This window comes from Mobula hypostoma, chromosome 3 (assembly GCF_963921235.1).
Source record: "Mobula hypostoma chromosome 3, sMobHyp1.1, whole genome shotgun sequence".
Classification (NCBI taxonomy): Eukaryota; Metazoa; Chordata; class Chondrichthyes; order Myliobatiformes; family Myliobatidae; genus Mobula; species Mobula hypostoma.
In genome coordinates, this window is record NC_086099.1 from 64,808,828 (window position 1) to 64,830,749 (window position 21,922).

The 21,922-nt window shown below is 42.4% G+C and overlaps 1 protein-coding gene across 2 annotated transcripts in view; it reads left to right on the forward strand.

Annotated features, from left to right (window-relative positions):
* Positions 1–21,922, forward strand: part of gabrg1 (gamma-aminobutyric acid type A receptor subunit gamma1) — a 148,769-nt gene that overhangs the window by 79,997 nt on the left and 46,850 nt on the right. Inside the window, exons 1-2 of one of the 2 annotated variants that reach the window (XM_063042132.1) lie at positions 3,994–4,086; positions 8,433–8,500. In XM_063042132.1, the coding sequence (XP_062898202.1) occupies positions 8,444–8,500 (57 nt within the window). In that variant the 5' untranslated portion in view covers positions 3,994–4,086; positions 8,433–8,443. Of the gene's footprint in view, positions 1–3,993; positions 4,087–8,432; positions 8,501–21,922 lie in introns of those variants that run through there. The other variant, XM_063042131.1, reaches the window with a different exon arrangement.

The following is a 21,922-nucleotide window of genomic DNA, read 5'->3' on the forward strand; positions in this document are numbered from 1 at the left end:
TTCACGGCCTCCTCTACTGCAAAGATGAAGCCACACTCAGGTTGGAGGAACAACACCTTATATTCCGTCTGGGTAGCCTCCAACCTGATGGCATGAACATCGACTTCTCTAACTTCCGCTAATGCCCCACCTCCCCCTCGTACCCCATCTGTTACTTATTTTTATACCACATTATTTCTCTCACTCTCCTTTTTCTCCCTCTGTCCCTCTGAATATACCCCTTGCCCATCCTCTGGGTCTCCCCCCACCTTGTCTTTCTTCCCGGACCTCCTGTCACATGATCCTCTCGTATCCCTTTTGCCAATCACCTGTCCAGCTCTTGGCTCCATCCCTCTCCCTCTTGTCTTCTCCTATCATTTTGGATCTCCCCCTCCCCCTCCAACTTTCAAATCTCTTACTCACTCTTCCTTCAGTTAGTCCTGACGAAGGGTCTCGGCCTGAAACGTCGACTGCACCTCTTCCTAGAGATGCTACCTGGCCTGCTGCGTTCACCAGCAACTTTTATGTGTGTTGCTGTAAGGATGTCATTCCTTTGCCTTAGTTTCTGCCTCTGTGCTGCAGCTGATTTCAAACTGAGGCTTTCCATTGCAGGATATCTGAAAGGCCTTCCAGGAAATGTGGAACTGTGGCTGACCCTCCCTTACATTTCCTCTATTTCCTGAATTTTGCTGTCAGCCAGCAACGTGCACCCCCCAGACTACACTGAGACAGAGTTCCTTTTGTCCTCACATTTCTCACAATACCCACAGCTTCCAGAGATCATCCTTCATCATTTCCACTAGCTATAACATGATCCTACCACCAGTCACATCCTTCCCTCCCACCCCTTCTACTTTCCATAGGAACCACGCTCTCCATGGCTCTCTGAGTTATTTATCTCTCCCCACCCATCTTTCCCTATTCCCTGGCACTTCCCCTTGCAAATGTAGGAGGGGCAACACATTCCCACACTTTTCCCTGACCACCACCCAGTGACCTAAACAGCATGCCCACTTCATATGTATCTCACTCAACCTTGTCAACTGCGTTCAATGCCGTTGTTGTGGCCTCCCTTACATCAGTAAGACCAAACATAAACAAAACAAATGTTTCATGAAGTACACAATCTTCGTGCTGTTGTCCAATAAAGGTGATCATAACAAGCAGTCCGAACAGGAGCGACTGTAATTGTTAAACAAGATGTAACTTCCTGATGACTCTTCAGCTCTCCTCTCATCTGGCAATTTGCATGGCCTCTGCTCGTTCTCTTAAATACATTGTGCTCAAGGGGGAATGCTGATTAATCTGCTCCTGCCTTCAAGTGGTTGATTTGTGTGGAAGTTTGAAATCAGAACAAGATCTTTTAGTACCAATCCACCATTCCCCGTGGACATAAGCAACTTAGAAGAGACTATGTGCTGCTACAATTATAATGAAAGGAAGTAGAAATCAATCAGGAACCAATCTGAAAGAGGTTGATAGTCTTTTGAAATAGAGCCAGGTGAAAGGTGGTAGGCTTTCTGTATGGAAGCTATTTAGTATCTATTAAGCAAATCGCAGAGATTGAGCTATTAAAAGAATGTACTTTAAAGAGGGTAGTAAACTCAACTTTTTCAGGAGGCACGATTTCCCCTCTACCTTGGTTGTTAGAGCCCTCGCTTGTGTTTCCCATTTTCTCCATTTCCCAGTCTTGGTTCTTGTCCCCCTCGAAGCAGACAGAATAGAGATAGATTTTCCATTGTTCTTTGCCTTTCACCCTACTTTCACATCTTTATCTTTCACCATTTCTGGCAGCTTTAAAAGGAACCCGGCACTAGTCACATCTTCCCACTGCACCACCCCCCCCCAACTTCCCTTTTCAGTTTTGTATTCTCTTCATGGCTCATCCTCCTCACACCTTCTTGTTCCCTGACACTTTCCCCTGAGAACATAAGAGGCAGAACTCATCCCTACACCACCTCACTCACAACCACACCAACCACCCCCCCCCACACCACCTCTCTCACAAGCATCCATGTATCTAAATAGCCCTTCCCGATAAGGCAAAGAGTCAGATGCACCCCCTCCAACTTTGTCTACTGCTTTCAATGACCTTAATATGGTCTCTTCTACATCAGTGTAAATTAGACAAAGGTATTGTAAGAGAGCAGCACTTGTAACATCGAGTTCCCAATTGGATGCTATTTCAATTTTCCTTCCCATTCCCAACACCGACCTGATTGTTCTTAGATTTCTTCACTGCCACGGCGAGAAGAAAATACCCTCAGTTTTATTATGCATTTGAATGTATATTCTTAGTTGTTAGCAGCATTGAGTCATACATCATGGAGTTTGATCCTTTGGTCCACTATATCTATACTGATGATTGAGTACCCCTACATACCAATCCTGTTCTCCAGCACTTTGTCCATGGCCTTCAATGACTTAGTGATTCAAATGCCAAATCTCTGCTTCCACCATCAATTACAAATCTCTACTTCCTCCACAACACATAAATTATAGGAGGCAGAATTAGGCCACTTGGTCTATTGATTTTGGTCTACCATTCCATCATGTCTGATTTATTATTCTTCTCAACACTATTCTTCTACCTTCTCCCTGTACCTTTGATTCCCTGACTAATCAAGAACCTATCAACGTCCACTTTAAATATACTCAATGACTTGGCCTTCACAGACATCCATAGCAGTGAATCCTGGCTAAAGAAATTCCTCCTCATCTCTGTTCTAAGTGGATGTCCCTCTATCTAAGGCTGTGCTCTCTGGTCCTAAACTCACCCATTATAGGAAAAAACCTCTCTTCACCCTAGGTGGTGGGGTGGAGATACATCTCTACCAAAGGCGGTGTAAGGCACTTCTTCCCTTCGCTAGCTTGCAGCTAACCCTTGAGCAAGGTTTATCACCTGCTTGGCCCCCAATCACAGTCACATGAAGCCATGGGAGCAGGTGGTGGATAATCGTATGAGCAACTGGTGCATATCACAATCCTGATCATGTGATCTCTGGCACCAAACAGACAATCTCTGAAGGTTATTGATAATGGTGGGAGTCACCCATCTTCTGAAGAGACTGCCCAGAACAAGGCAATGGCAAAGTACTTCTGTAGAAAAATTTGCCAAGAACAATCATGGTCATGGAAAGACCATGATTACCTACGTCATATGGCATGGCACATAAAAAATGAACCTGTCCACAGACACTCCATCTAATTCTTTCAATATTTAATAAGTTTCAATGAGATCACCCCTCGTTCTTCTAAACTCCAGTGCGTACAGACCCAGAGTCACAAACACTATTCATATGTAACACTTCCATTCCCGGAATCATTCTAATGGACCTCAACTTGATAAGCCAACACATCCTCACATTGATAAGGGATGCAAAACTGCAGACAATACTCTAAATATGGTAAGACTAATGCCTACAAAGCCTCAGTATCACATCTTTGCTTTTATATTGTAGTCTGCATGAAAGGAATGCTAACATTCAATTTGCCTTCCTTCCCACCAACTCAACCTGCAAAAGTTAACTACTGGAAATCCTACACAAGAACTCCCAATTCCCTTTGCATCACTGATTTTTGTTCTTTTTCACCTTTTAGAAAATAATCTATGCCTTCTTTGCTTCTACCAAAGTGCATGATCATTTATTTATTTACACTATTCTCCATCTGCCTCATTGCCAATTCTTCCGATCTGTTCAAATCCCTCTGCAGACACCCTGCTTCCTCAGCACTACCTGCCCCTACCTATCTTTGTATCATCTGCAAACTTGGCCACAAGCCATCAATTCCATTATCCCAGTCATTGACATATGTAATGCCCTAGTTCATATTTTTACTGTTATGCTGTATGTGTTTCATTTAGCAGTTCTGAAAGAGCAGTCTGTTCTGTTTTCAGCTTGTTTGGGTTATTGTTGTAGATAAGAGATGAGGAGATATGTGTGCCATCCAATTAAGATGATTGAATAAAGGGGAGGTTTCTTTGGTGAGGGACACTAAGGTTGGGCATGGGGCTTTTGTTCGAGCAGAGATGAAGAGGGAGGACACAGGACAGAAGTGGTCGTAGAATTTGACCCGAAGCGGGACCATGATTCGGTGAAGCCAGGGGTGAGATTGATTGAGGATTGGTGACTATGGAGAAATAGTGAGCTCCAACTCGTGCACATTTTACTGTTTCATTAAAATTGGCGCTTTTCTTTTTTTTGTTCTTTTCTTTACTAACTTTTGAGTCAAATTATGATTGGTAAATACAGGTATAATCTTTTAATCATACGCGGTGTACTGTCTGTTATTTCCTGGCACTAATTTGTAACACGGTAGCAAATTACACAGCATCCACACAAAAAGGGGTTTGGGGTGGAAAGCATCTCAATCTCACGAGTTTGGTAGGGCTGGAGGTTGTCTTTCCTAGAAACCAGGGAGTCTCAGATATAACGTGAAAAGAAATGGTACCAATAATGGCCCCTGTGGAATGCACTAGTCACTGGAAGCAATGTAGAAATGGTCCCTTCATTCCCACTCTTTGATCCCTGTCAGTCAACCAATTTTCCATCCATGCTAGTATCTTTCCTGAAATACCATGGGCTCTTATCAAATGAACAGCATCCTCTAACTCTCCTTGGTCTATCTTGTCTGTTATTTCCCCAAAGAATTGCCTTAAGGAAACCATGCTGACATTGGCTTGCTTTAACATGTGTATCTAAGTACCCCCAAACCTCATCCTTGATAATGGACTTCAACATTTTCCCAACCACTGAAGTCAGGCCAACTGGCATATTATTTCCTTTATTCTGCTTTCCTCTCTTTTTAAAGAGTGGGGCGACATTTGCCATTTTCCAGTCTTCCAGAGCCATTCCAGAATCTAGTGATTCCTGAAAGATCATTACTAACACCTCCAGAATCTCTTTCAGAACCCTGGGGTGTAGTTCATCTGTTCCAGATGACATATCTATCCTCAAATCTTTCGGCTTCCCACACACTTTCTCCTTAGTAATAACAACAACACTCACTTCTGCCCCCTAACACTTTCATATTTCTGGCATACTGCTAGTGACTTCCACAGTGAAGCCTGACGCAAGATACTTTTTAAGTTCCTCTGCCACTTCTTTATCCTCCTCATCATTTCCAGTGGTCCAATACCCAGACTCTCATCTCTTTTACTCCTTATAGCTTTGAAAAAATGTTCGGTATTATTTTTTATACTGGCTAGCTTCCCTTCATATTTCATCTTTTCTCTCGTGGTGGCTTTTTAGTTTCCTTCTGTTGTTTTTTTTTAAAAGCTTCCTAATCATCAACTTCCCAGTAATTTTTGCTATATTCAAAACTCTCTCTTTTACTTTTATGCTGCGTTTGATCTCCCTTGTCAGCCATGGTTGCCTCATCTTCCCTTTAGAATACTTCTTTACCTTTGGGATTATCTATCCTGTGCCTTCCGAATAACCCCAGAAATTCCAGCCATTGCTGCTCTGCCGTCATCCCTGCTAGTGTCCCTTCCAGTCAACTTTGGCCACCTCCTCTCTCAAGCCTCTGTAATTCCCTTTACTCTGTAACATTGATAAATCTGACTTTATTTATTTACTTACTGAGCTACAGCACTGAATAACCCCTTTTATTCCTTTGAACTGCACCGCCCAGCAATCCTCCAATTTAATCCTAGCCTAATCACTGGACAATGTCAAATTAACCTGCCAACTGGTACATCTTTGGACTATGGGAGAAAACCAGAGCACCCGGGGAAATCCATGCAGTCATGGGGAGAACATACTCCTCCCAGACAGCGACAGAAGTTTAACCTGGGTTACTGGTATCACAAAGCATCATGCTAACTACTATGCAACCATTCCTGCCCACTTTATCATCACTCTCTCAAACTGTAGTGTAAATTCTATGATATTATGATCACCGTTTCCTAGGGGTTACTTTACTTTAAGCTCCCTAATCAATTCTGAGTCAATGCATACCACCCAATCCAGTATTGCCATTCCTCTAGTGGATTCAACCTCAAGCTGCTCTAAAAAGCCATCTCATAGGCATTCTATAAGTTCCCACTCTTAGGGTCTAGCATCAACCTGATTTTCCCCAATCTGCCTGCATATTGAAAACCCCATTACTTTCATAACAGTTCCCTTTTTACTTGCTTTTTCTAACTCCCATTGTAATTTGTATCCCACATCCTGGCTACTATTTGGCGGTCTTTATGTAGACCCCACATAACAGGGTCTTTTTGTGCTTGCGGTTCCTTAGCTCTACCCACAAAGTTTCTCCATCTTTTGATCATATGTCATCTCTTTCAAATGATTTGATTTAATTTTTACCACTCGCTCAGCCTACCTTCTGTCCTTTCAATGCAATGTGTGCCTTTGGATGTTAAGCTCCCAGTTATGATCTTTCAGTCATGACTCATTGATGCCTACAATGTCATTCCCGCCAATCTCTAATTCTGTTACAGTTTCATCTATTTTATTCCATGTACTGCATGCATTCAAATATACCTCCGTCAGTCCAGTATTCATCACCCTTTTTGACTTTTCCCACGTTACTCTTCAATTCATCCCACTGACTGCAATTTTGCACTATTATCTGCCTGTCCTCCCTTGCAATCTCACTACACACTGCATCTACTTGTATATCAACTGCCCCGCTGTCAACCCTATCACTCTGGTTCCCACCCCCCGGCAAATTAATTTAAACTCTCCACAGCAGCTCTAGAGATCGTGCCTGCAAGGTTTGGTGCCCCTTGAATTCAGGTGTAACATATCCCTTTTGTACAGGACTTACCTTCCCCAGAAGAGATCCTAATATTTCAGAAATCTGAAACCCTGTCCGTGCACCAGTTCCTCAGCATGCACTCATCTGTTAAATCGCCCTCAGTGGCACAGGCAGCAATCCAGAGATTACTGCCCTGGAGGTTCTGCTTTTCAGCTTTCTACCTAGCTCCCTATATTTTCTCTTCAGGGCCTCATCGGTTTTTGTACCTGTGTCGTGGGTACCAATATGTACCATGACTTCCAGTTGTACCTGTGTCATGGGTACCATGACTTCCAGTTGTCTACCCTCCCTCTTTAGAATGCTGCGGACCTGATCCAAGGCATCCCTGACTACGTACCATCTGGGGGTTTCTTTCACGTCCATCGAGTCTCTTGTCTGCTTCTGAACTAACAACTACCCTATCACTACTGTACTGCTCTACCACCCTCTTCCCTTCTGAGCCACAGAGCCAGGCTCAATGCTGGATCCAGTCCCTGTGGCTATCCGGTCATCCTTCCCCAAGATTTTCCAAAGCCGTGCACTTCTTATTGAGGGAAACGGCCGCAGGGGTACTTTCTTCTTTCCATTTAGTCCCTTTTCCTTTCCTGACAGTCACCCAGCTATTTGCCTCCTGCAACTTAGGGATGAATACCTCCCTGTAGCTCTCATCTTTCGTCTCCTCATTCTCCTGTATAATCCCAAGGTCATTGAGCTACAGCTGCAGTTCCTTTACACGCTCTGTAAGGAGCTGCAGCTCGATGCACTTCATGCTGATGTAGTTATCAGGGAGAATATAGGTCTTTCAGAGTTCCTACACGTCACACAAAGAACATACCACTAACCCTGGATCCATTCTCAATGCACTAGCTTTGTAATAGTAAACAAAGAAATCTGAGATCTTTGAATCTGAGGTGAATATAGCTGTGCTAAGTAAAAGTATTGGGAGACATGTGGGGAAGGTGTTGATATGGAATTAGGTCTTAGATTAACCAAAAATGGATTGAGTGCTGATCAAGATTTGGAAATTAAATGGTCTAATCCTATTCCTGTTTACCAATGTTGTGAATCATCATGGGCATTAAATTCCTTGGTTGTAGAATGATGATGGATGCTCATTAATTTTGTTTAATTGTGGTGCATGCTTATATTCATACTATTTCTATATATTAGACATATTTGTTAATAGGAAATTGATAAAGCCTATGTTCTTGGCTAGTCAGCGGATGATATTGTAGTAAAACTACTTCATCTACGGTTACATTTAAGAGTATTCATCTATAAAAGTATAGAGCAGAGAGTTTTGCATTGTTAAAGAGAATGTATTGACATGTTAAGGATAATTGTATTGTTAAAAATGCCAATTAAAAGCATTAATTTGGAGTCAAATATCAAAAAAATTCTATTGCTCCTTTCGATTTTTATCTGCTGTGTCTTACCCAGAAGCGCTGCTTAAATAAAAGCAAATTTTCTTTATGCCCAAATTATAATTAAATATAAGAATAAATTAAATGTTTACTTGTAAAACTACTTACAAAGATAGGCACAACTTATTACAGCACACTATTTCACCAGAAGTTTTTCATAAACATGATTTTGTCTTGCTAAAAAGAGTCAAATAATCTTTCACAAGAGATAAAAAAGATGTTTAATTAAGTAATATGCAATGTTCTTCCTTGTTTATAATTGGAAATGTGGTAAATTTTCAGTGAGGCCAACAATGATTGAAAGTGACATCTATGTGAACAGCATTGGTCCAGTCGATGCAATAAATATGGTAAGTCAATAAGTCCATGCGGTTGTATGTTTTTGAACGTGTGCCAATACAATCTGTGTTTTTCTAGCTTTGTTGTTTAACAGTGATATATGAGGTGATAACTTTCACTTAGTTTCACTTACAAAGTTAGGATTGATGTCACTAAGTTCATTCAATTTTCCTGACTGAAATATTCCCATACTGCGCAGAAAAAATCCATAAAACAGTAAGACATAGGACAGAAAAAGGCTAGTCAGCCCATCAAGTCTGTTCCACAATTCTCTCATGGCTGATTTATTTTCCCTCTCAACCCCATTTTCCTGCCTCCCCTCTTTAACCTTTGATGCCCTATCTAATCAAGAACCTATTAACCTCCATTTTAAAAATACCCAATGACTTGGCCTCCACAGACATCGTGGCAAAAAAAAATTCCACAAAGTGAACACCCACTGACTAAATAAGTTCTTCCTCATCTCTATTCTCAATGGATGTCCTTGTATTCTGAGGCTGTGGCCTCTAGTCATAGACTGTCCTGCGATTAAAAGCATCACTGTGTCCACACTATTCAGGCCTTTCAGTATTCAGCAGGTTTCAGCAAGATTCTCCATCATTCTTCTAAACATCAGCAAGTACAGGTCCAGAGCCTTCAAATGCCCCTGAAACAGTAACTGTTTCATTTCCAGGATCTTTCTGCTAAATATCCTCTGGATCCTTGTCAATGCCAGTGCATCCTTCCTTAGAGATTGGGCCCAAAACTGTTCACAGTACTCCAACTGTAGTCTGACCTATGCCCTACAAAGCCTCAGCTTTACATCTTTGCTTTCATAGTCTAGAAATGAATGCTAACATTGCATTTGTCCTCCTTACCACCTACTCAACCTAAAGCTAACCAGCAGGGAATCGAGCACTAGGATTCCCAAATCCCTTTGCAACTCTGATTTCCCAATTTGCTCCTCATTTAGAAAATATTCTGCACTTCTGTTTCCTCTGCCGTAGTGCATGATGATACACTTCCCCGTGCTGTATTCCATCTGCCACTTCTTTGCCTCTCCTCCTAATCTGTCCAAGTCCTACTGCAGACTCATCGCTACCTCAACACTACCTGTTTCTTGACTAATTTTCCACAAACCTGGCCAGAAAGCCATACATTCCATCATCCAGATCATTAACACATAACATGAAAAGTAATGTGAAATACGCCTGTAACAAATGCCAGGGAGAAGGTAATATTGTCAGATCATTGCACTTATTATCTTTAAATTCAAAGGAGCTTTCCTCTTTTTAGCCACTTAAGATTGTTTATAACAATTGTATCCCCATGATATTACCAACAGAGGATAAGTTATTGAGGGAAAGCCACTAGGTTTTTTTTTGTTTATTGCTCAATTGCATGAGCCAGATGATATCAGTTGATTAAAGAATTCTGATGGACCTTAAGTACTGTGAGTCAAATCTAAATTGGACATTGAAACATTTTTGAGCAACATACACAAAATGCTGGAGGAACTCTACAAATGCAACTATAGAGAGGAACAAACAGTTGAAGATTTGGACTGAGACCCTTCATCAGGACTGTAAAAGAAGGGGAAAGAAGCCAGAATAAGAAGGTGGGAGGAGGAGGAGTACAACCTGGCAGGTGACAGGTGAAACCAGGTGAGGGAGAAGGGTGGGTGAGTGGAGAAGGGCGGTGAAGTTAGAAGCTGGGAAGTTATGGGTGAAAGAGGTAAAGGGTTGCAGAAGAAAGAATCTGATAAGAGAGGACATTGGACCATGGAACGAAGGGAAGAAGGAGTGACCTTGGAGGGAAGTGATAGGTAGGTGAGTTGAAAAGAAGGGTGTAGTGGAGAACTATAATAGGGAATGGAAAAAGAAAGAAGGAGGAGGGGGTGAAACTACTAGAAGTTAAAGAAATTTATGCTTATGTCATCAGATTGGAGGCTGCCCATTTGGAATATGAGATGTACTCAGATGTGTGTTGCTCAAAATTTTCAGCATGTGCAGAATCTCTTCCATTTATTCAACATTTTTGATGGGTCACAAGATTTCTAATCTTTAATGTTTCATTTTTCTAAGGAACAAGGTCTTTAGACTGAATTTCATTGTGGAGTTAGACCCCATGCTTCATTATTTCTCTTATTTGAGATTTTGTTCAGGTAAATTCACCTTTAACGAGGAAAAAAATAAACATCAATCATTTTGGATTTGCCCCTCTGCAATGAGAAAACTGCTATAAAATGCAGCTATTCCAACTAAATTGATCAATTGTTTTTTGACTTGGCCAACTTAATGGGATCTAAAGCTAAACTGATGAAGTGCAACCATGGGATTTGCAGGCATTCGATACAGTCACAAACACAAGAGATTCTGCAGGTGCTGGAAATCTAGAGTAACGCACACAAAATACTGGAGGAACTCAGCAAGTCCCACAGCATCTATGAAAATGAATGAAGATTCGACAGTTTGGGCCAAGAACTCTCACCAGGACTAATTAAGGAAGTACTGTCATTGTAGACTAGGCAACTGAATGGAATATAATCTGTAGTGAATACACACAGCAGCCAGGGTGTCCTGATGGTCAGGGATATGAATACTTAGCATGTTGAATGTGCTGCCAGTAAAATAGGCTACATTGTCCTGGATGATGTCAAGTTTCTGAGTACTGATGGATCTGCACTGGTGAAATAAGTGGAGCATATTCCGACATGCTCCGGAGTTGTGCCTTTTATGTGAGTAAAGGAGGTAAGTCACTTGCCATAGGACAAGTAGCCTCAGACTTCAGAGTCAAAGTAGAGTTTATTGTCCTATGCACAATGTAGTTGTCTGCACAGATGTAAAGAAAAAGTTACTTGCAGCAGCATTGCAGAAGCAGCATTCACTGCAAAAAACATAAATTGTACACAAATTTTACAACAGAGAGCACAATAAAAATTAAAAATAGCAGTCCATTTCTTGTATTCCTGGCAACATCCTCATAAGTTTTCTCTTACCTGTTTCAATCTTACTGATATTGTTCATGCACAGTAGGTAGGTGACCAGAACTGCACACAATCCTCCCGATTAGGTCTCGTCACTGTCTTTTACAACTTCAACATAACATCTCATCTCCTGTACTCAGTGCTTTGATTTATGAAGGCCAATGTGACAAAAGCCCTCTTTATGATCCTGTGACACCACCTTCAAGGAATTATGCATCTGCGTTCTCAGATCTCTCTGTTCTTCTGCTCTCCTCAGCACCCTACTACTCACAGTGTATCCTGATTTATTCTCCAGTGGGCAACACCTCACACTTATCTGCATTAAATCCATCTGTGACTTTTAAGCCCATTTTTCCAGCTGGTCCAAATCCCACAGCAAGCTTTGATAGCCTTCCTCACTGTCCAATCTTCGTGGTATCCACAAATTTGCTGTACCAGTTTACTAGGTTATCATCCAGATCGTTGATACAGATGACAAACAACAATGGACCCAGCACTGATCCTTGCAGCACCACACTAGTGACAGGACGCCAGTTAGACAGGCAACCATCTAGTAACACTCTCTGGGTTCTCTCATGAAGCCAATGTCTAATCCAGTTTAGTCCCGCATCCTCAATGCCAAACAACTGAACCTTCCACACTAGTTTTTACTCTCTTTTCACACTACTTAGTTAAATGATTTTTGTATTGTACATACATTACTGTGCAAAAGTCTTAGGCACCTATATATATATAGGTAGAGTGTCTAATACTTTTGCACAGTACTGTGGTAATTTTATGTATTGCACTGCTGCAAAAAAAAAACAAATTCATGATGTAAGTGAGTGATGATAAACCTGATTCTAGTTCTTTTGTGGACTGTGAGTGGGAAGATGGCAGGGAGAGGGGAGTCATGGTTGGGAAAAGGGGAAGGGAGAGGGAAGGGAGCAGGAAGAACCAGAGAAATATTTTGTGATAATCAATAAACCAATTGTTTGGAATCAAATAACCTTGACTGGTGCCTCAGGGCTGGGTGTGTCTGGACCCAGGACATTCCCCCTCCCCAGTACTCCTTCTCTGCCACTTGTCCCACACCCCTCCCATGTCACTCAACCTTCATCATTCCCAATATCAATTGCAACCACCAAATTTTACAAACGCGTTCTCTGCTCCATGCTGAGAAATACATTACTGTGCAAAAGTCTTTGTTACCATAGCTGTGACTTCTGCACAGTACTGTATATATTTATAATTATAAATTTATAGTACATTTTATGTATTATGCTGACAGAAAAGTACAAATTTCATGACAGATGTCAATGATAATAAACCTGATTCTAATTCAGATCAGATGCTGGTTGTGGGTGTGACTCGTTCATGGCCACTAGTATCCATTATTATGTCAGCTGAAATGTTTTCTGGTCCCATTGCCTTTGATATCTCCAGAGCTTTCTGCTGTTTCCCCATACCTTGTGGAGTGAACTGAACTGGCTGAAAACCGTGCTTTGTCACGGTAAAAACCTCAGCAGGAAGCTGAGTTGATCACCAATTTCCTCTTTTGGATGAATGTACAATACTGATTTGACTTTGGTTGGGCAACAACAAAGGAAGTACAAATTGCTAAAATAGTCTAGTATTTGTACTGTAGCCACTAATAGTTATTCTAACTTTTCTCCAGCAATTAGTTGGGTAATTTTCAGCAACTGGGCTGAAGATGCAATCAATTCACTTGGAACATTATTAAAAGATATAATACTCAATGACAGGGTCAGTCAAAGAAAAATATTTCAAAGAATCATCCTTATTTTTGTGCCCTGGCTCAGTGAGGATTTTCCACTCATGCATGTATAGTTTTCCACTCATGTGTATGAGGCTGATCTAAACAAAGCACAAGCATATCACCATACATCAGCTAGAATGATTCCCTGACAGAAACTAAGTCTGTTGCTGTTCTGTGTGCTTTCCTTGGAATTCCACTGAGAATGCAACTCAGGCCACAAATGCCAGATTTGTAGAAGCATTTGCTGTGAGTTTCATAATGCCTTCTATTGGTACGCATCTCAGTTTCAAAACTGAATTGTCAAGGTTTTTTATTGTGCATTGTATAATTAATTGCAAGGGTATTAGTTGAACTATTCTAGTGCATCAGAGGGATCTGTTCCGTATCGTTTTAGTTTCAAAGCAAGAACTCTGACAAGGAATCAATTCGATAAAGCTTTCAGATTTTACAAACTCTAATGGGATGGCAATGAAAATTAATTTAAATGTATTATAAAATCCCAAAATACTACCACAAATGCCTTCAGGAAAATCATCTGAACAATGATGTATATTACAAAGTGTTACTCAGGTAGGTGAATGTGAAACTATTGTTTGTTTAGTGTTGTTAGGTTGAACGCTGAGATGCATTTTACCATTGTTCGTATACAAGAAGGTGAAGTTACTGGTAAGGTCAACATATTTTTCTCAAACCTGATTGACCCTTGTGGTGAAACGCCTTCAACAACTGTGGATAAAAAGAGCTTAAAGATTTTGCCTTTCCCAGTTACAGGCTTCCTTTATCTCCTCCAATTATAGGAGATTTGTGATTTTAAGATACTGATGAAGGTGTCAGTGAAGTGCTGCGGTTCATTTTACAGATGAGACCCATTGTGGTCACATTATATTGGTGATGAATGGAGGCAATGTTCAGCATTAACCTTTGGGTGATAACCAAAAGAGCTATTTGACCGTAGGTGGTAACAAAACCAGAACAGGCAGAACAGCACAATTGATCAAGCTGCATCTATGGAAAGACAAACAGTCTGCAAACCTTTATCAGAATGGAGTGGTGCTGATAATATTCCTACAGGCCAGCCTGCTAGATTCTCTGGGCTTTTTCCCCCCTCCCCCTTCTCTTTCGCCCTAGGCCTCCTGTCCCATGATCCTCTCATATCCCTTTTGCCAATCACCCGTCCCGCTCTTGGCTCCAACCCTCCCCCTCCTGTCTTCTCCTATCATTTTGGATCTCCCCCTCCCCCTCCCACTGTCAAATCTCTTACCAGCAGTTAGTCCTGACGAAGGGTCTGGGCCCGAAATGTCGACTGTACCTCTTCCTAGAGATGCTGCCTGGCCTGCTGCGTTCACCAGCAACTTTTGTGTGTGTTGCCTGAATTTCCAGCATCTGCATATTTCCTCGTGTTTGGATTTTCTGGCATTTTCTTTGTTTTTGCTTCATATAGTTTTGTGTGTCTTGTATGTTGTTGTGATTGAACTCATCTGCAGATTTCTAAGTGGTGGAAAGTATTTGGGTGCTAAAAGGAGAATTCTTCACTGCAGAATGCTCAAGATCTAACTTGTTCTTGCAGGCAGACTATTTATGTAATATTTTAGTCAAAAATGCTGTAAATTTAGAGTGAAATTCAGGTTTCAGGGTGGAAATGACAAAATCTAGTGGGCATAGTTTTAAGATGAGAGAGGGAAACCTTAACGGAGATGTGATCAGCAAGTTTTTTATACAGCGATTGGTGGATGTCTGGAATGCACTGCTGGGAGAGGGTAAGGTGGTAGTAGTAGCAGGTTGTTGAGAATGTTTATGAGGCATTTTGACTGACAATGAACCAGCAAGGAATTAAAAGGATGTGAAGGAAGGTGGGATCAGTTAGGTTGACATCATAGCCAGCGCAGACATGATTGGCCAGATTATTTGCCTGTCCCTGTTCCATATAGTTCTATGTTCTGATTGGACAGTTTAGAAGAATTTAGAATTCTGAATACTTAACTCAAGAAAGGTCTGAAATAGCAAGCCTAACAAAAGTTAAAGTTAAAAGTTAAAGCAAAACAGCAGGAGTGAAAAGAACAAATGAGCTTTTATCATCCTAGGAATAGTTATGGAAATCGATTAAGAATCCTGTAACAGTGCAGAAAAAGGGGTGAGAGCACACTGAAAGCAATGAGGTGTGTGATTAGATTGAAGAGAGCCTATAGAATATCATTAGCACTACATTACCAGTAAGTTTGTCATCATTGATAGAATGTTTTTTTTTGCTGCAGGGATATTCCAAGTGCCTTAGAAGTTCACCATATTGTCATTATTCAAATCATAATGACAGTATCAGAAACCCTGTCCTGCCTCTAATATGACCATACAAACTGTAGTCCTGATCAGCATGTACTTAACAAACAGGACAGGCAAAGTTAAAAAAAACTCAGGGGTCAAGATCTTCCAATATGACTTACATTTCAGTACTATAATCTGCCTGTTGGACATAAGCTCAGACTGCCAAAACTATTTTTTAATTTTAAAGGAATGTATTTGTTAAAAGTAACACCCTTCCAGTTACAGATTGTTGTTAACATTTTCTTGCTGCAGAAGTCCAAATGGATACTACCTTTCTTTTGCATCTACGATTTTCTTTTGCATGCTGAAAAGAAAAAAAATTGCAATGCACATTAACATTGACTAATAGGAGCTAAGAGAGACGAAATGTAGGATTTGATGTGTATTTCTTTCATATGTTATGGATTTCTGTATGCTGCATCATAGAATATTATTTGTTGTACTTAAAAGGAATAGCACTGATGGGTGGCTGAATACCGGCTGACCAGATGGTGATGGTACAGATGGCCCATACTCTTTCTGTAACCAGGTTTAATGTGTCTACAAGAGTTTAAGAGATCTGCTTTGCTGGAATTACACGGAGTTCTTTACTTTCAGAAGTTGCATTTCGTGTAACTACCGCAGATAGCAAAGGGCATCTTCTGATCTGTGTGCCAACTTGCTGCATCTGTTCTATTATACACTTCCCACACAGAACAGTAGAATGTCAGAGGTTCCTCACTCCACACTCAGTGCTGTCTGCAACTGTAATGAAGATGAGTTGAAACATACCATGGTCACTTCCTGAAGGTTAATCTCAAAATCTCCATCCCAGCTGTTAGAACTCTCACAGGACAAACTCACAGAAAGGTGTAGTTTAATGATCCATGCTCACTTGCGCATGAGTCCACATCACAGCGACAATTCTGCTGCTGTGATTCTCTATCTGATTTTCTTTGAGGGTATCATGTGATCCCCTTGTTACATCATATAAGCCTTCCTTTGCAGTTCAGCTGCTGCAGAAATCAGCATTCTGCCTGAATACACTAGCGGACAGTATAAAGGATGTTACAGTTCCGGATAATCCCTGATTCAATCCAGTTCCCAGAGTGGAACCAGGAAGGAATGGTCTTTGTAGTCTGAGTCAAAGATATGGTTCCTACAGAACAATGTTAATGGATTCTATGTCTGGACATTGGACAGCAGCTAAATGCTGTTCCATTTTAGAGAGCCCTGGGGAAACTAGACTCTTGATGACTACAGCTGGTAAATTCAGGGCATCAGTCTCATGGATTATGGACACCATATTTCATGGCCTAAGTTTCTGAAAATGTGACTGCTGAAACTGAATCAATTAATATTTTATTTTGTTTACAAGCCGTGAAGATCTTAATTCCAGGTCTGCATAGTTGAAAGAGCCTTTGGATGCAGTTCAATAGATCCTACCTAATCTTTTTCTCCTTATATGCTTTAGACTTCAATGAAATCCATTTTCTGAACCTGCTAAGTGACCTTCCTCAAATAAACTTGGTAAAATTTAGAAATACCAACCATCCATTTGATCTTCAGTACCTGAAAGTTAATTTCTAAAAATAGCAAACAACTTGAGAGAAAGGTCACCAAGCTTGCATTTTTACTTAATTTTCTGATAAACATAATTGCATTGTCCTTTGCTTTCTGTTTCAGGTTTAAGAGGCATGATAAAGAATTTTGAAGATGAGTAAAATTGATTACTTGTTTTACAGGGAAGAGGAAACTTTTCAAATTTAGAATATAGATGTCTTTGCCTGAGGATAGAAAGACTGGCAGAGAAGCATTTGGGAAGGTACAGAGCACATTGAGTTACTGTGACAGGAGCACGTGGAGGCCAGGAGCAAACAGTGAAATGACCGTACTGCAAACCAATCAACCTCCCCACCATTCTAGCGCATTGTGTTTCATGTATAGCAACTCCTGCAGATCCCAGAGAAGACCTCAGAACTTCCAGAACAAGAATGGAAGAGGTTATCCTTGACACTAAGGGACTGCCTAACAAAAGAAGAAAAGTTGGGATGATTTGGCTTCATGACTGGAATGTCAGTTGACTGGCTGACAAGTGGTATTGTAAACAGTGCTTTCAGTTGCTGTTAAATATATTTTCTGTGGCACTCTGTCCAAGTGGCAAGTCCATGACTCAGGCATGCTCATTACAGTTGGCTCCTCCTAAAGCCTCCTAAGGATGTGGTTGGAGGCCCTCCTGGTGCTTTGCAAATATAAGACATCTCTATTCTGTCTTAGTTGCTTCACAAAGATAACATCAGGGGATCCCAGGGTCCAGCCTCTGTAATACTGTGTACTTCTTCAGTGGCCCTTCAGTTCAATATAGGATCCAGAAGGCCCACCAGCAAATGCTGCTGATACAGAGCATTTCCTCTTTATTTTCCTATCATGTAGGGAAGTGTATGGTCATGCACTTTGGTAGGAGAAATAAAGGCATAGATATTTTCTAAATGGGGGAAACTCAAAAATCAGAGGTGCAAAGGGACTTGAGGTCCTCATGCAGGATTAATTTACAGATTCCGGAAATGAAAAGGTCAACATCTGAGGAGCATTTGATGGCTCTTGGCCTGTACTCATTGGAGTTTAGAAGAATGATGTGTTGTGGCGTGGATGAAATCACTGGAGAGACAGAGTTATTGGTAGATACAAAGCAGCTTCTTTATTCGACACAACAAGGTACAGCAGGCATCATACGGATGGAGACGCTTTCAGTAGAAAGGTCTGCTAGCCCAATGTGGGTTCGATATTTATACAAGTGTTTGTATGCTAAACACAAAAGGCAATCGCTACTTACAAAGTTATAGTCAATGCATAGACAATGTTTCCTTTTGAAGCTACATACAAAACATCACACCTTCTGACTTCATCCTTTCCTCCCGACACCAACATGCCTGGGTTGGCACTCACAGCCTTTAAGAGTGTAAGTCAAATCCACAATACATTTATTTGGTATTTTATGTGCTAACATAGAGACAATTAATATTATAAAGTGTAGATAAGGCTGTCTTCAAAACTACCTGTAAACTTCCCACTTCCATCCGCAGCGTCTGGCTAGTATTCCGATATTCACAGCTTTTAGGAAATGCATTATTGTGAACTCAATCCACGGTACTTTGTCAAACAGAAGATTGGTGGCCAGAGTCACTTAAGTGTAAATGAATCATCTACCAAAAACTCACTCTAACAGTCCCTCCTCTTGGTCCTTCTGGACAAAAATTAAGTTTGTACCAGGAAAGGCCAACGTAGGAGGATCTGCTCAAATAGGACAGCAAGAACGCCCTGTCTTGAAATTCCCCCGCCACCCCAATTTTATGTACCTCGATATCTGTCCTAGCATTCTCTAATCGCTACTTACCAAATGTTAAGCAGAGAAGTTGTTCCACTCACAACACGCTGGAGGAACTCAGCAGGTCAGGTAGCATCAGTGGAAAAGATCGGTCGACGTTTCAGGCCGGAACCCTTTGTCCTGACTGTAGGGGGAAGGGACAGAGGCCCTATAAAGAAGGTGGGGGAGGGTGGGAAGGAGAAGGCTGGTAGGTTCCAGGAGAAAAACCAGTAAGGGGAAAGATAAAGGGGTGGGGGAAGGGAGGCAGGGAGGTGATAGGCAGGAAAGGTGAGGAAAGAATAGGGGAAAACACAATGGGTAGTAGAAGGAGGCGGAGCCAAGAGGGAGGAGGTAGGCAGCTGGGGGAGGGGGCAGAGTGACATAGGGATAGGGGAAGGGAGGGGGAGGGAATTACCGGAAGTTGGAGAATTCTATGTTCATACCAAGGGTCTGGAGACTACCTAGACGGTATATGAGGTGTTGCTCCTCCAACCTGAGTTTAGCCTCATGATGGCAGTAGAGGAGGCCATGTAGGGACATATCTGAATGGGAGTGGGAAGCAGAGTTGAAGTGGGTGGCTACTGGGAGATCCTGTCTATTTTGGCGGATGGAGCGGAGGTGCTCGACGAAGCGGTCCCCCAATCTGCGTCGGGTTTCACCGATGTAGAGGAGGTCGCACTGGGAGCACCGGATGCAATAGATGACCTCAACAGACTCACAAGTGAAGTGTTGCCTCACTTGGAAGTACTGTTTGGATCCTTGAATGGTGGCAAGAGAGGAGGTGTAGGGACAGGTGTAGCACTTGCGCTTACAGGGATAAGTGCCAGGTGGGAGATAGGTGGGGAGAGATGTGTGGACCAGGGAGTCTTTAGGAAATGAGGCTCCTTTCGTGTGCCTGTCAGCTCTTTCCCTGCAGGCTGACTGCAGCTTAATCACATTCCTTTGTCTTCAGCCCTTCATCCTCTGGTCACTGAAACTCTCCTTCCAGGAGCATCCACAGGCCTTTTCATCGATGTACAGAAAGGGGTTGGGGTGGCCTGTATGTAAATGTCTGCAAGGACCTCTCCCTGGTGGCACCCCCTTCCGAACTGTCCAGTCGATCACTGGCCCAACTGCTGAAAAGGGCCCAGCTCCTCAGACTGGGGGTGACTACTTCCAGATGCCGTGTGCAGTCTGAAATGCCATCAAAGTGGTGGAACTTGCCGTCTCTGCTTTAACTCATAAATCCCTCCCCGTCTATTTCCCAATAATTTTCTATACTATGCTATAAAATTAATCATCCACCTTCAGCAACCAGCCTTCTTTACAGAGTACCATCATCATCATACTTTAGCAGGCTGATGAAGTCCTGACGAAGGGTTTCGGCCTGAAATGTCGACTGCACCTCTTCCTACAGATGCTGCCTGGCCTGCTGCGTTCACCAGCAACTTTGATGTGTGTTGCTTGAATTTCCAGCATCTGCAGAATTCCTGTTGTTAGCAGGCTATTTGTGGTTTTCCAACATGTTCTCAGTGTCTTCTGCCATGTTCTCGGTGTTTTCTGCCTTTGCGTTTTCTCCGGATATGTTTTCCTCAGCTGTGGTCAGGTCTGGCATGGCCGGCTGGTGTTCCTCTCTTAGGTTCTCTGTAACTACATGGTTACTGGGGACATTTGGTTCCCCACTCTGTCTGTGGGAGCAACAAGAGGGTGAGTTGTATGCTTTAACCTGAGTCCAGTGTTTCCACTGGCTGCCTCGCCGAGTCTGTACACAGACACACGTATCATTCGTTAAGAGTACTGTCTGTGGTCCTATCCACTTAGGGGCAAACCCTGGCCTTTCCGGCAGCACCCTCACCATAACTTAGTTGCCGGGCTGTGGAAGGACTACCCGCTTTTCCTCTGGCTCTCTCTGATCAGCAATTTGCTGCTGTTATTTTGCTCGGTCCTTCAACACTTTAAGTTGGTTACAAAGGTCTTTCACATATTGGGTCATTCTATCCCTGTAAGCCCCAGGCTCCCCACAACCCGTAATTACCCCACAAGGGAGTCGCATTGCTCGCCCCATCTATAATTCGTAGGGGCTGAGACCCAAAGTGCGGTTTAGGGTTGCGTGCAATCTCATCGGGATTCCTGGTAATACATCAACCCATGTCTTTCCTGTCTCAGCTATAGCTTTGGCTAACGCATTCTTGATTGTTTGGTTCATCCTTTCTACCATCCCTGAACTCTGGGGGTGGTAGGGTACGTGGAGCCGTTGTCAAATCCTTCATCACTTTCCCTGTGAAATGTGCTACCTGATCTGAATCCACCTGAATTGGGGTTGCCCACCTTGGGAGGATCTCCTGAACTAGGATCCATGCAGCAGTGCTGGCGGTGCAGTCCCTTGTTGGGAAAGCCTCTACCCACCAGGTGAAGTGATCCATAATTACTAGACAGTAGCTTTTCCCTTTGCTTTTTGGCAGGGGCCCTGTGAAGTCTATCTGGATGTTCTCCCTGGGTCCTCTTGGCTGAGGCTGATTTGCCAGCTGTAGCTTTCTGCCCTTACCAGGGTTATGCTGGGCACAAATGATACAACAGTGGCAGAATTTCTCAACATCCCCGCCCATCCCTGGCCACCACCAATCCTGCTGGAGGGTTGTGTTCATGCTCTGCCTTCCCTGATGCATCACCCCATGATATAACTTCAGTAGTATCTGTCTAATAAAGGGTGGGGCCACTGCGACTCTTTCCTCCCCGTGTGCCCAGCACCCATCTGGTCCCTCCTTTGCTCCTTTTCTCCTCCATTTTCCCTTCTCTTCTGCCTCTACCTCTTCATATAATTTTACTAAGCTGGCTTCTGTCATTTCCTCCTACACACTTGCAATTTCAATTGCCTCTTGTTCCCCTGCTGTCTTATTCTCAGTAATGTCTGCCCTCGGAGGAACTGAGAAAACTTTATGTTCTGGAGTGGCCACAATCTCTCTGAGTATCCCCTGGTGTTTTTGTTCCTTCGCTATACCCTGAAAAGCGGTCAATGTCTCAGTTTGTATAGGGTCCTGCTTAGGGGGTTTATACAGACTCTCCTCTAT